We start from the raw sequence: 13632 nt of genomic DNA, 5'->3' as shown, positions 1-13632 counted from the left end.
TCGCTAGAACTTGCTTCTTTGTCACGTCTTTCCTCCTAATGTTTCTGCTTTGTTTGATATTGAAATGATGAACCAAAACACAGACATGAATAAATATTGAATATTGAATAAATATTGAATAAGTATTGAATAAAAATGACGATATATTTTATCTTATAGATGTATACAACATTGATTGTTATAAGTTAATAGAATAGCCAGTCTATCCTTCAGTTCTCACTATTGAATCTGACTATTGCCAGTCTCCGACGTCAAGATACGTACATTTACAAAAAATAAATGATGTTGTTTTTAGGTTTAACATTCCTCTCATTAAACAAATTATCATTAGAGCTTAAAATCATGTTTTAAATGTGGTATCTCTGTCTGTCTGTCTGTCTGTCTGTCTGTCTGTCTGTCTCTCTCTCTCTCTCTCTCTCTCTCTCTCTCTCTCTCTCTCAATAAAGATCAAAGTAATTTATTGAAATTATTGAAAAGAGTTTTTTTTTAATTAATGCATAGTTCAACAAGGAATAAACAGGTTTAACAAACTAACAACAGGAAGCCGATTACTTGTAAAGAGCCACTTTTATTTCAATATAACAACTCATAATTAATAATCTATATCATGATAACAGAAAGATATAATTCAGAAACTACACTTCAATTCACGGAAATGTATCGCTGTAATTTTCGAATGTCAACAATGTTTTGAAATAAAAAGTTTTTGCCAGAAAAAAATACAATGCTTTGGTCTTGACTTTTGTCATTTTTTTTCTTCATTCTTAGGCTTTCAAATTCACACTTCTAAGGATGCGTAAAATTGTGATCAATGCAATTATTTATACGATATCTTATCAGATACTACACTTTAATTTACATTTTTTTTTTCGAGGAAAATCTTTAAAAAATACTCCATGAAAATTGATGTTTCACAAATATTGATGAAAGTTCTGTATTTCTTATCTTTTAAATACAATATAATGAACGCAACCCAAAGAGAACAGAAATATCAAATTAAATGTAACAATATTGTTATATATTAATCGTAAATACTACTTGCAATACATCATATTGATGCTTATTTCGTATAATATATTGTATTTACACAATGTAAGCGTACGAACAAGTTTAACATATTAGTTTGTTCGTTTTTTTTCATTTCGAGAAGGATAATTATTGTATCCTTGTTTTTATCAATGAATAAAACAACTAATCAAAAACAGTGTCAATCAATCCAGCAAAGGATGTACGCAGAACAATTGTATGTGAAGTTTTTCGTTGACAAGTTAGTTTTAGTTTCGGTTTCATTGTGGGTTAAAACATAATATAGTAAATCGCAATTCAGAAATATTTTAATATAAACTATTGTATCAAACAATAGTAAACAGAAATTAAAATTGTCCTGTTTTGCGTTAAGGTTTATGTTATTCAGTTTCCGGTTCAAAATACAAGTATATCCATGTAATTGCATCAATTATGCTGATTACTTAAATATTTCCCGCTTACCATTATGTGTGTTCATAAGGCTTTATACTAAAAGAAACTCAATTTCCTGGACAGGTGACATTTAAGGTACACTTTTATGTCGAAATATTAAAAAAAATATATATCAAAATGAAGATACAGGTATCAGTAGGAATATCAACATTATTTCTCTTGGAGTATTGTCATTGTTTTGGTATGTAAAAATTAGAAGTCAGTATCAAAGGTTCTTGTGATAAAATGGTTAAATCAACATGATATTCAGTTACGTTAACTTACAGAGAATCTCTGTAGAAGAAATTCAACGACCGTATTACAGAGTTCAACCTATGGAAATCAGCAGGAAACTTTGGCAATAGACGGTGATTTACAGACAAAATATCGTTATTGTGCACATACTGATGTAAATCAAACAGTCGCTTGGTTCCAGGTTGATCTTGGAAAATCTTACAGCATAGGTAACGTCACACTGTATTACAGGAAGGACGGTAAGAACACACCCTCTCCAATATTTTTACAATATAATTAATACCTTTTTTTTTTACTAATTACGAAATTCCAAACTACTTTAATAATAATAGCAGTAACATGTTTTTTAGGGATTTTAGGGATTTTTACCGATTTTTAAAAAAAAATTACACTCTTTGTCCAGCTGATTAACAATTTCATAAGATGATTGCATTGTAAAATAACTGATTTTCCAGTTCAATACATTATTCCATCAAAATTTTATATGTTTTGTTTTACTTTCATACTATATAATTTCAGGACTAGGAAATAACGAGTGGCAGCCCTATAGGTTCAGACAGTTTTATTTGGATGTATCAGATCTTCCTGCATCGCAGAAAACAACAGCACATAGAACCCGCTGTTACACTGACAACACAACACATCCTGATGTACTTCCACATATAATAGACATCCCTTGTAAACACACAGCTCGATACGTCATTGTGGAGACCACTTATGACGCTCCTGAAGATGATCCTACTTCGGGGGCTATCCTAGAAATCTGTGAAATAGAGGTGTATGGTAATAAAAATTTTAAAATTGATAATCAATGACCTAACAATGATCTGAAACCACATATAAAAGTAGCGGGGGCTATGTTAGAAGTATGTGAAATAGAAGTTTATGGTAGGCATTTCTTGTACTTGATAAGATAATGTTTGCAAAGTTTACGTACTATCATTGTATTTTATTTTTTTTAAAATTCAACTTCAATCTTACATGTATAAAAATTTATTATACAAATTTATTTATATGACTTTCCATTTCAAATAAACCCTTCAAAATTGTCCATGAATTCTGATTCTGGTAGATAGCCAATGGTAGAATGGTAGTAAACTACAAATTAAAAAAAAACACTCAATGAATCAACCAATGGTATCAAATAGTGTTGAACACTATGCTCTAGGGATGTAGTCAAAAAGTAAACTGATCGGTATTTAAGAAAAAAATATCTATAAGTTTAAAGCTGTATTTTCTGAATTAGGATGCGAAACTGGGGAATATGGCGATGATTGTAAACCGTGCTCAGAATGTAAGACTTGTGACGTAAACAACGGAATTTGTGGTAAGTTTGAATGAGACTGGGAACCAACAATTTAATGATTTACGATTGATTCGGTTTTCTTTACTTCCACACGGAATCTCCTAAAATATTAAACATTTTGTTATTAATGCTTAAGGAAGACTACTGGATATTTGAATGGGGCAATATTGTATTATTCAAAAATGAAGTACGACTTTCTGTGAATGTTGCAGAAAAATCACGGAGGTGAAGAAATGAGCATAAAAAGCCGAGGCGAAGGGCAAGGCTTTTGTATTTCAGACAGCAATGTCCGCGGCATCTTTTTGAACTCGGCAATTTCTGTAATAGAGCATAGCATTATATATAAATTATATATTACATGCAATAATTGTGCAATCACGTGCTTTTGATCTATTGTAAGGTTATTTTAGTTAATAAGCCATTCAATAAACAGAATGTAAACAAGTGTCAGTATAAGCATATCTTTGACAACATACCCCAAAACACAGTATAGCATTGGAATCTCATAGCATATTAATGGAATTTCATAGCATAGGATTGGAATCTCATAGCATAGCAATGGAATCTCATAGCATAGAAATGGATTCTCATAGCATAGCATTGGAATCTTTTACACCAGCATAAACTCTCATAGATTCTCATTCTTAATATCATACAATAGCATAGAAAACAACATGATTTAAACTTGGTTTTATATGTTTTTATTTGAAAGCATATACATTTGAAAAATGTATATGCGTACATTGCAGACTAGTAGTAAACTCATTTTACTTCGAAATATTCGGGACTTGTCTGTGTACACTGTATGGAGGGCGTGTTTTCTCAAATCGCATAGCATACCATAGCATAGCATTTCATACCATATCATTAAACTCTTTATTTCAATTTTTTATAGCATAGCATACAAAGAACTATATATGATAAGAGTTAAATTTGGCCCCCATAATTAACCATTTTTAAGTGTTTCTGGTACAACAAATTGTTATGTTATATTTTAGAAGAGTTGATGTTAAATATATTTTTCACCTATTTTTTTATTTATTTGCACTCTCTGGCAGTATATGATGTCAGAAATGACTCTATTTCTATAATTCAATCAAATTCAGCCAAAAATTGACATTTTTCTTACCTTTTTATGAATGGGAAATATAGATCGCATGCTCAAACAAGGAAATATTTTGTCACTTATTAGCCTTGGCTAGATACATCTCTGATTAAAATATTTTGTTTGATCAAGCATGCGCTCTATGTTTTCTGAAAGAAAAACTGCAAACAAACAAGCTGTTTTATGCTAAAAATGCAAAAATGGTGGGAAAAGGTTGACGGTGTCATATTTCTAAATTGTGGGCAGTTGAATCAAAAATGAACATTATGTTAAAACATCACATACATGTATATATCTGTACAACGAAAACGAAGAATTAGACTAAAATGACTATGTTTTAGGGGACATTTTAGGCCCATATCATATATAATCCTTTCATAACATTGCAATGAAATCTCATAGTATATTATTAAAATTGCATGCCATAGCATAGCATTAAATTGTAAAACATATGCATGAAATGACCGTACAAAATGTAAAATGAAAAAAATAAAAGAGACAAGAAATATGTTTTTTTTTTCACATATTGGCTACTATCTAATCACTCTTTTTGTGATGGAAGGATAATCTCATCCTTTAGTAGAATATCTTGTAAGACGCTTAATAATTGCTGTTATCTGTATTGGGTTTTGCAAAAGCGTTGTCTAAATTGGCTAGACACAAACTGCTATTAAATAGATATATCAAGAAAAATAATCTTTTCAATACGTGATACTTCCAACGCCACACTTAAAAGTCAAGAAGTTATTTCTACGAAATAAACCACACAGTTGGCTAATGAGTATTTCTTTATTCATGATTACAGATTGTTTTTCCATGTGCATTAATCAAACCTGTGACGGCACCCGTGGACATTGCACGTTTGGATGCGAGACCGGATACTGGGGTTCTACATGTGCATCATTATGCCCTGATAAATGTCAAGACCAGAAATGTTTCCGAGATAATGGATTGTGTGAAACTTGTGAGCCAGGTCATTGGGGAATTCATTGTAACCATACATGCTCATCATTTTGTAACAAAAATATATGCAATCAATCTAATGGTGGGTGTTGTAAAGGCTGCATCATGGGAAGGTATGGTGACACATGCGACAATGCGTGTAGTTCAGGGTGTGTACACGGGTCATGTGACTCACAAAGTGCATCATGCTCTGAGGGATGTCATCAAAATTGGATGGGAACTCGATGCGATAGTATGTATTGATTTCTTTACAGTTTTTAAAAATAAAAAAAAACCCAAAGAAACAAAACAAAAAAACATATACCCAACAAATGTCAAACACATAAAAACAATTTTCTTAAAAAGTGTATCAATTTATCTCACACAAGTAATCAATCAACAATGCAGACACTATTCGTGAAAAAATGAAGTTTTTAATCAATTTATGTCATTTAATGCATACACTAGAAAAAGTTAAGCTTTGAGGGTTTTTTTTATTTGTAAACTATTTCTTTTTAAAAACTTAAAAAACTCTTTCTGATATATTTTTTGTTATTTTTTGTTTTGAAAATTGACTTTCTTTTAATTTGATATCAAGGATGTGATTCCACACATTATGGTTTAAACTGCTCCAAGAGATGCAGCTTTAACTGTACCATTGGTTGTACCAAAGATACCGGAGTCTGTTATAGTTGTGTAGAAGGAAAGTTTGGAGAATATTGTGACAAAACGTGTGGCACTGGATGTGTATCTGGCTGTGATCAATACAGTGGACAGTGCGTGTGTAAACTTGGATGGCAGAGTGACAGATGTGAAGGTATATGGATTAAATTAAAATGAGTCTAATGTGTATCGTCAATGGAAATAAAATAAAGGCACTTTGTGCATCAATTGAAATTTCTTGTCACGTTCTCTTACATGTATTCTCGTCGTAAGGATAAAATAGTTTTAATTATGAAAAACAGTATTGTTGAAAGTGTTTGCCATCTTTTACGTGAACCTCAATTTCTAATATTTCCCTTAATAGCAGTAAAAGTTAAAAAAGTTTATATTCAAAAAATGAAATTCAAATCTGATTTTAAAAATTACGTATTCTGTTTAGAAATGTTTGTTAAAGATTATGAAAAAGCACAAGCTAACTGTAAATAATATTGTTAATACCACTATTGACTTTTTATAATGTCTTTTTAAAGTAGAACTGTTGCTTGTTTTTAAAGATTTCTGAAGTGACAATTAGGAAGTTTCATTGAACTGAAAGTTCTTCATTTTTAATTTTTTCTATATTTCTGTATTTTTGTATTAAACACAAGATTGCAGTCCTCATCATTATGGTGTGAATTGTAATAAAAAATGCAGCTCAAATTGTCTGTATGGAACATGCTATAGAAACAACGGAACATGCAAAGGTGGTTGCAAATGCAGCGTTATAGAAGAACTGAGTCTCCAGGGTACTGGATTTAAATCATCTAACAAATTATCTATTTATCTATTAATATAACGGCGTTTTCTTTTTTTTCCTTCTTTTTTTAAGTGATTTTTTTGTTTTTACCTATAATTTGTATCATTATTTACAGTACAGCACTTACCAAAATCAAACATGGAAACCTTTCAATATGTGGTAATCGGGATTTTGGGTCTGAGCCTCCTTTTGAATATGTTTTTCATTTTACGGTAAGAATCATTCTAGAAATAATATAAGATGGTCCCGTTGTACAGAAGGTCTGATAAAATGTTGAAGTTGAATGATTTTCATTGAAGGGTAGTGAAACGTTAGTCAATGATTTTGTCCTCGTACCCAGCTTAAGTATTTAATAGGATTTTAATTTTTTGATGAAATATTTTTATATTCTAGATATTATGACATACAATTATATTTTTCTTTTAAATAATTCATAATGTTAACTTTCTGCTATTGTAGGAAAATCAGATGTAAAGTTTGTGAAAATACAGCAGAGGAAGATTCAACAAGTCTCCAGATGATAAGCAGAGTCTCATGTAATGAAACATATTACCTGAACCCTATAGAACTTATAAATGAAGACCCGAAGGAAGAGTCATGCATTTGTGAGGAAGAAGTTGATGGGTGCCCGGAACCGCATTACGCACATATTCAGAAAACCTCTGAAAAAAATACTGATGGACAAACCTGTGAGAAAGAGTGTTAATTCTGTATTGGACAACATTTTTTTTTTTTTACATTAAAACTGTATTTTAGGTTTAAGCTAAATTTTTTGGTGGTTTAAGTCATTTTTGTGTGTGTTTTCTAATTGGTTAATTTGTCACTATTGTTTCGTTTCAATTATATTTATCCATTTCACTTTTCCCGGTCACAATTAACAATATGTTATATCAATAAACAATGACATTCCTTTTCCTTACAATTTGGAGAGGAAGAAATTATTGACACAAATAATCAGACTAAAGTTTCACCTAAACTCGTCACTGCACTATAAAACATTCATATATACCTTACTCAAATTAAGAAAATACAATTCATGAATTGTATTTCCCTCTTCATCTTTACTGTTTAATCAAATTCAAGGATATGTTTTTTTGGTCCTTTCAGAATAATTTGACTACATAATACACATCTTTAAAATGGATTATCGGAAATATAATTTTCCTCCAATTAACACTATAAGAATTGCCAACATTCTGAAATCCGAGACCGAAACATAAAATATTTGTTTCCTTGAAATACTGTTCACCATTTATTTTATTATCCATAAAACTTTAAAATCTTATGTTTCATAAAACACGAGCATTTTATTCTACTGGACTAATATTGATAATAATAAAAATTTCATCGTTCAATCTTTGGTTCTTACATGTAGATTTAAAAAAAAACCCAGTGTATTGTTTGTATTATAGTTCATTTTCTTTATCTAAAGAAATAAACGAAGATTACAAAAAAAATATTGGGATAATTGATTTATGTTCTAGCGTAAAAATAATTACTGTTTTTTTCTTTACAATTGTACTGTGTATTGAGATCACTTTTCATTACTTTAATATCTACATAACTATTAAAGAACTGTGAATTAATCTTCTTTTTTTTAATCAGAAAAAGGCGACTAAATTTTTGCATTTAAAATGCTGAAGAAAATTCAATCATGTACATTAACAGTTGAAACTTTTTAATTCGAGTGAAAGTGGATAAAGAATTTCGAGTTGACTTTTTACACTTCCGGTTAAACATATGTTTATAACAAAAATGTGACAATATTATATTATTAACGTATTCAAGCATTTTCTAGTTCTATTTTCAACACATATTACAAAACTAAGAATGTTTACCTTTGTTAAATTTTGACCTGTTTATCAAACATGTGTATCAAAGGGTATTTACATGAAACATATTTACAAAATTTAATATGTTTACAGCAATCGATACTAATCAAATATGGCTTATTTGTGATGTGCTGCTAGAGTTATATGTTTTACATTGTTTAAATACAACATTTAATGCTTACATGTAGTCCTACAGGTTTTAATGACTTCCGATAACAAAAAGAATGTTTTTTTCTTCAAAGAGAACGTGTTTTTCTAGCAACAATATTTTTCTAAAATCAGTTGTATCGATGTGATTAATAGGGTAAACATCTGTTTTGAAATACCTTATATTTAAAAAACAATTACAGTAAAACTTGTTGAATCCGGATATTGTGCATTATGGCATGTTGTCCAATCCGGGAAATTTATTCAGTCCCTTGACATTTCCTAACATTTTATGTTTAAAAAAATGTTGTGCAATCCGGATCATGTCTATTCTGTAATCCAGCCGCGATGTATATAACCGACTTCCTATATTTAGTGAGAGTTATCTCACTTATCGATCGGCCACTTATCAATCTGCCTTATGCGGGATAATTACTGGTCAATTTTTGATCAAATTTCCCGTCGTTGCTCTTGATTTTAACCACTGTAAATATTTTTATCCAAACTATCAACTCATTTTAGTTTATACCGTTAACTCTTGTTTAAAATAAATTGGCATTTTTAAAGCCAAACTTAGATCAGGTCGTGATTCTGGATACCGCCAGAGGAAGATTGCCGATAATGTTTGTAATGCCCGAAGTACAAACAGAGTAACATTTTATTCTGTCAAAATGCTCCATTCTTATTTGAATTCTTGTGAATTTATAATATTTGTCCATTGTTCCCTGCATGAAAACAGTTCTCGCCATTACGTAATCATCGACCTGTTGACTCGTCGCGTGGTTAATGTTTGTATAGCAATTTCCGGTGAAGCATGCACTTGTCTCGTCTCTCTCAGCTTAAATGGGTGTTGAAAAATTATCAATGATTTGATTGAAAATGTATTTTCATTGTACGTATTCCGTTATGCAATTATTGTTTTCCAAATAAAAACAACTGAAGATAAGCGCTGTAATCACGATCGAGGATGACTAATATATTTCAGGAGAAATAACAATGTTGAAGAATAGACGATGTTAGGATGTTGCTAATCCGGTGTAATGAAGAATAATGACCCCCGTAGAAGAATGACCGGGGGTCATTTTTCTACGTAGAATAATGACCGATTTGCTTGAAGAATAAGTGTCATTTTCATAAAAATGAGCACACTCCACATGGAGAAAAGTGACCCCTGTAGAATAATGACCCCCTTGTAGATTAAAGTTTTTCAGTATATTTTTTTATTATTATTTGTGAAATAGTCTTTACACTATTGTAATTTTTACTGCTGCAGTTTACAGAAAGTAACAGAAATTATAATTCATATTCAAATAAACTTAAAGTGAAAGAAGGGGTATATCTTAGAAAATAAAAGTCCCTCCGTTATAACAAGATATTGACGTATTGCATCGGGGTATGGTTGTCATCTTAACAATTACATTTACATATATCTATGGTGTGTCGATAGGCCACTTCGACTTAAGTTGCAAAGTCGATAGGGCGAAGGCGAGGGAGAAAAAGTGCGAAGATGCGACCATGAAGCGCGAAGATGTGATGCCTAAAGCGCGAATGTGCGAAGGCGAAGGAGCGATACTACTGTCGCTCCTTCCCAGCTTGCACTCTGGCCTTCGAATCTTCGCACGTTCGCCTTTTTTGATTGCATTCAGTAAGTCTCGGTCGATTACGTAGATTTTAATACAGGCACCGTACTCGCCAAAGTTTTCCGATTAATCCATGCTATTATTGGTACGCATGCGCTAGACCATCGCGCTTACTATGAATGTTTATAAATAGTTTAATGTGTACATGTTACATATATGTTTACCAGTGCTGGCTAGGCCTAATCATTATCTACTCCACACAAAATTTAATGTCCGCCACAATGTGTACACATGCACTTCTAGACTCCTGTCACTTACCAGCCGTCTGTTTGCCGTTGACCGACACAGTAACATTCTAATTTCATTATGCGACACCCCTTGCTCATGCATGGATCTAGAGCGGGAGAGGGGGTCCGCCCCCCGGAAAGTTCAATATTATTAATTTTACGCAGTAAAACGGGAGAGGGAGTCCGGACCCTATCCCCCTGGATAAATTATTTTTATTAATTAAAAAATAAAAATAAAATATGCCTCGGAACCCTTTAAACGATGGAGAGCTCTGCAATTATAAAACATAGGTAATCACAGATTAGAAAGCTCACCGAGGCAAGGCATCACCTTTATGAGACCACCTTTATCATATTATATGAAAACCATCCTTTATTATCTTGGATATTCATGGATTCTGTTTTGAAACAATATAGTATATTATCTGTTAAAAAATTGTATGATAATCATATGTTCATATGTTAATCAATAAAATAATATAAAATTAAAATTGCATCCTTTCAAACTTACAATATATATCATATATTACCATAAAATACCGTAAAAAATTGTGATATGATAGTTGACGTATGATATGGCATTGTAATGTGTTATACATTATAATTGTATTTGATCAAATAATAGAGTATCATAAAACATAATACAATATAGTATTATATGAAACAATATCATATTGCAATAATACATCATAACATTGAAACATATGATATTATATTGTATAATTAAGCATTGAATCATTATTTTTTGAAAGATGTGGTCTCATAACTGCAACGGTGTGTGTATACAAATTGTATAACGCGCGCTAGCGCGTTATGAAAATTTGTTTGCACTCATCGTTGCAATTATAAGACCTCATTTTTAAAAAAATAATGAATCAATGCTTGTAGTTACGATTTTTAAACAATTATTTTCTTCCCGCATATATGATTTTTTTTTAAAAGCTCTGTCTTATTCAACGAGTAATGCCAAATTAAGAGAATGGCCAAATATGCTGACAAAAATAGTGCACAGCGTTTTAAATTCTGATAACACAATTTTATTTTTCTATCTGTAATTTAATGAATTTACTCTTGGTAAACTAAGAAATTAATCAAACTCATTTAACTGTCAAAATATATTTACATCAATGAAATATTTATCAGCGTAAGTATAATATCAGGTCGTTATCCGGTTTGAAGTCGCGAGAAGAGTCAGTTCTTGTTCTTCGAGAAATACTAAAGGAATACTAAATGTATTCATACGCACCAGATTTGGTTATTGGGTCTTCTGTGTTGTGCGTAAATATCACTCAAATAAATCAATGCAATTTGATAGGGGGAAAGAAAGTGAATGTAAATATTATAGTATGATATAGTATTGTATGATACTGTTTCATATTTGATACATAATATGATATTGTATTATATACTACAATATAATTTGATACAACATTGTATCATATAAATGATACAATATCATGGGATAGAGTAAAATATTATATAATACAATCATATTATACATATTGTATCTTATGATACAATAATATATATTTAAATATCATAAAATACAATTTCTTGTGATATGATAATATATCATATAAACCAATATCATATTATACAATATCGTATGATACGATATTTTATAATATTTCAATATCATCAATTTCATGTTATATAATTCTATATTACAGAAACCAATAACATATTATGCAATACTGTATGATACAATATCATAAAATGTACAATATGATATCAAAGGATGCAATATTATATATTTAAATATCATATGTAATAGTATCATGTTATTAGATAATTCATAAATGATACAATATAATATTATACAATAGTGTATCATAATTATCAATACTATACATAACAATATCATGATACAACATCATATCATAAAATATCAAAAAATTGATACAATGTTTTATCGTATCATATAACGTTTTACAATATAACATATGGTATTATATTGTATCTTATTAAACAATAGTGTTTCAAATCATACAATACTATATCATAGGACTCATGTTACGTAACAACAACCACATCTATCTATCAAGCAGGTTTAAGTGAGGTCGGATCCTTGATAATGGAGATCAGGCTCTGCATCTAAAGTAACTTCTGCGTTTCATTTATAATATAGTTAAATCAACTATGCAAGCTATCATCTATAAAACATGTGACCTGTTCCAAAAAACTAAACCTCATCAAGAATCATAAACCTATGGCTCTGATTCAGCATTCAAGCATGTTAGGTATATCAGTATCATAAGACGCACCATCCATGCGAGATTGGTGAAGTTAGGACCAGTAATAACTAAGATATCATCATCAGAGGGCACCAGCAATTAAAACTTTTACCTCCATCAGCATCTCCAACCTATGGCTCTGATTCAGCATCCATGCCTGTCAGGTACATCTGTATCATAAAACACACCATTCATTCAGGTTAGGTGAAGTTAGGACCTGAAATAACAATGATATATATTTTGAGCATCCTTAATAATGGAGATCAAGTTTTGCATCTGAAGTTACATCTGCGATTCACTCATTTTACAGTTTAATCAGCTTTGCAAGTTTGAAATAGTACTATTATCTATCAAACATGTTACCTGTTCCAAAAAAACTTCACATTATCCAGCATCTGAAACCTATGACTAAGACTCAGCATTCAAGCCTGTCAGGTACATCAGTCTCATAAGACGCACCATCCATGGAAGTCTAGTGAAGTTAGGACAAGTAATATCTAAGATATCATCATCAGAGGGCACCTGTTTCAAAAACGTTAACCAGCTCTTAAAATCTTAACCTCCTCCAGCATGCGAAACATGTGGCTCAGATTCAGCATTTAGGTCTATCAGGTGCATCAGTATCATGAAACGCACCATCCATAGAAGTTTAATGAATTTAGGACCAGCAGTAACTTAGATATCGCTATTAAAGGGCACCTGCAACAAAAACTTTAACCTGCTCCAAAAACCTTAACCTCCTCCAGCAACTGAAAGTTAGGAACCAGATTCAGTAGGTCCATATGCATCATCCATGTAATTTTGGTGAAGAGAGGACAAGTAATAGCTTAGATACAGGAGCTGCAACTAAACCTTTAACCAGCTCCGGACGCCGGCACCGGGGGTATAGCGTATGCTCCCATTGACTTCGTCTCGGTGAGCTAAAAAGACGAAAGCGCGAAGATTCGAAGGCGAGAGTGCGAAGTTGCAAAGGCGAAGAAGCGATAGTAGTATCACTTCTTCGCCTTCGCAACTTAGCACTTTCGTC

The 13632-nt window shown here is 31.3% G+C and overlaps 1 protein-coding gene across 1 annotated transcript; it reads left to right on the top strand.

Moving 5' to 3' along the window:
- The first annotated feature begins 1501 nt into the window (after positions 1–1501).
- Positions 1502–7911, top strand: LOC128172119 (multiple epidermal growth factor-like domains protein 10). Its single transcript, XM_052837884.1, has 9 exons — positions 1502–1660; positions 1746–1952; positions 2233–2496; positions 2960–3040; positions 4930–5319; positions 5665–5883; positions 6377–6514; positions 6641–6737; positions 6985–7911. The coding sequence occupies exons 1-9, from the start codon at positions 1597–1599 to the stop codon at positions 7229–7231; spliced, it is 1707 nt and encodes a 568-aa protein (XP_052693844.1). The 5' UTR covers positions 1502–1596; the 3' UTR covers positions 7232–7911.
- Positions 7912–13632: the final 5721 nt, after the last annotated feature.

Source organism: Crassostrea angulata, chromosome 2 (assembly GCF_025612915.1).
Source record: "Crassostrea angulata isolate pt1a10 chromosome 2, ASM2561291v2, whole genome shotgun sequence".
In the NCBI taxonomy this organism is placed as follows: Eukaryota; Metazoa; Mollusca; class Bivalvia; order Ostreida; family Ostreidae; genus Magallana; species Magallana angulata.
Note: the sequence above shows the minus strand (reverse complement) of the source record. Positions and strands in the feature narration are given on the sequence as shown.

Excerpts from the sequence above, each read along its gene's own strand:
- LOC128172119 (XM_052837884.1), top strand. The coding sequence starts at position 1,597 with ATGAAGATACAGGTATCAGTAGGAATATCAACATTATTTCTCTTGGAG. Across the intron at positions 2,497-2,959 it reads CTGTGAAATAGAGGTGTATG|GATGCGAAACTGGGGAATAT; the intron begins GTAATAAAAATT and ends TTTCTGAATTAG. Across the intron at positions 5,320-5,664 it reads GATGGGAACTCGATGCGATA|GATGTGATTCCACACATTAT; the intron begins GTATGTATTGAT and ends TTTGATATCAAG.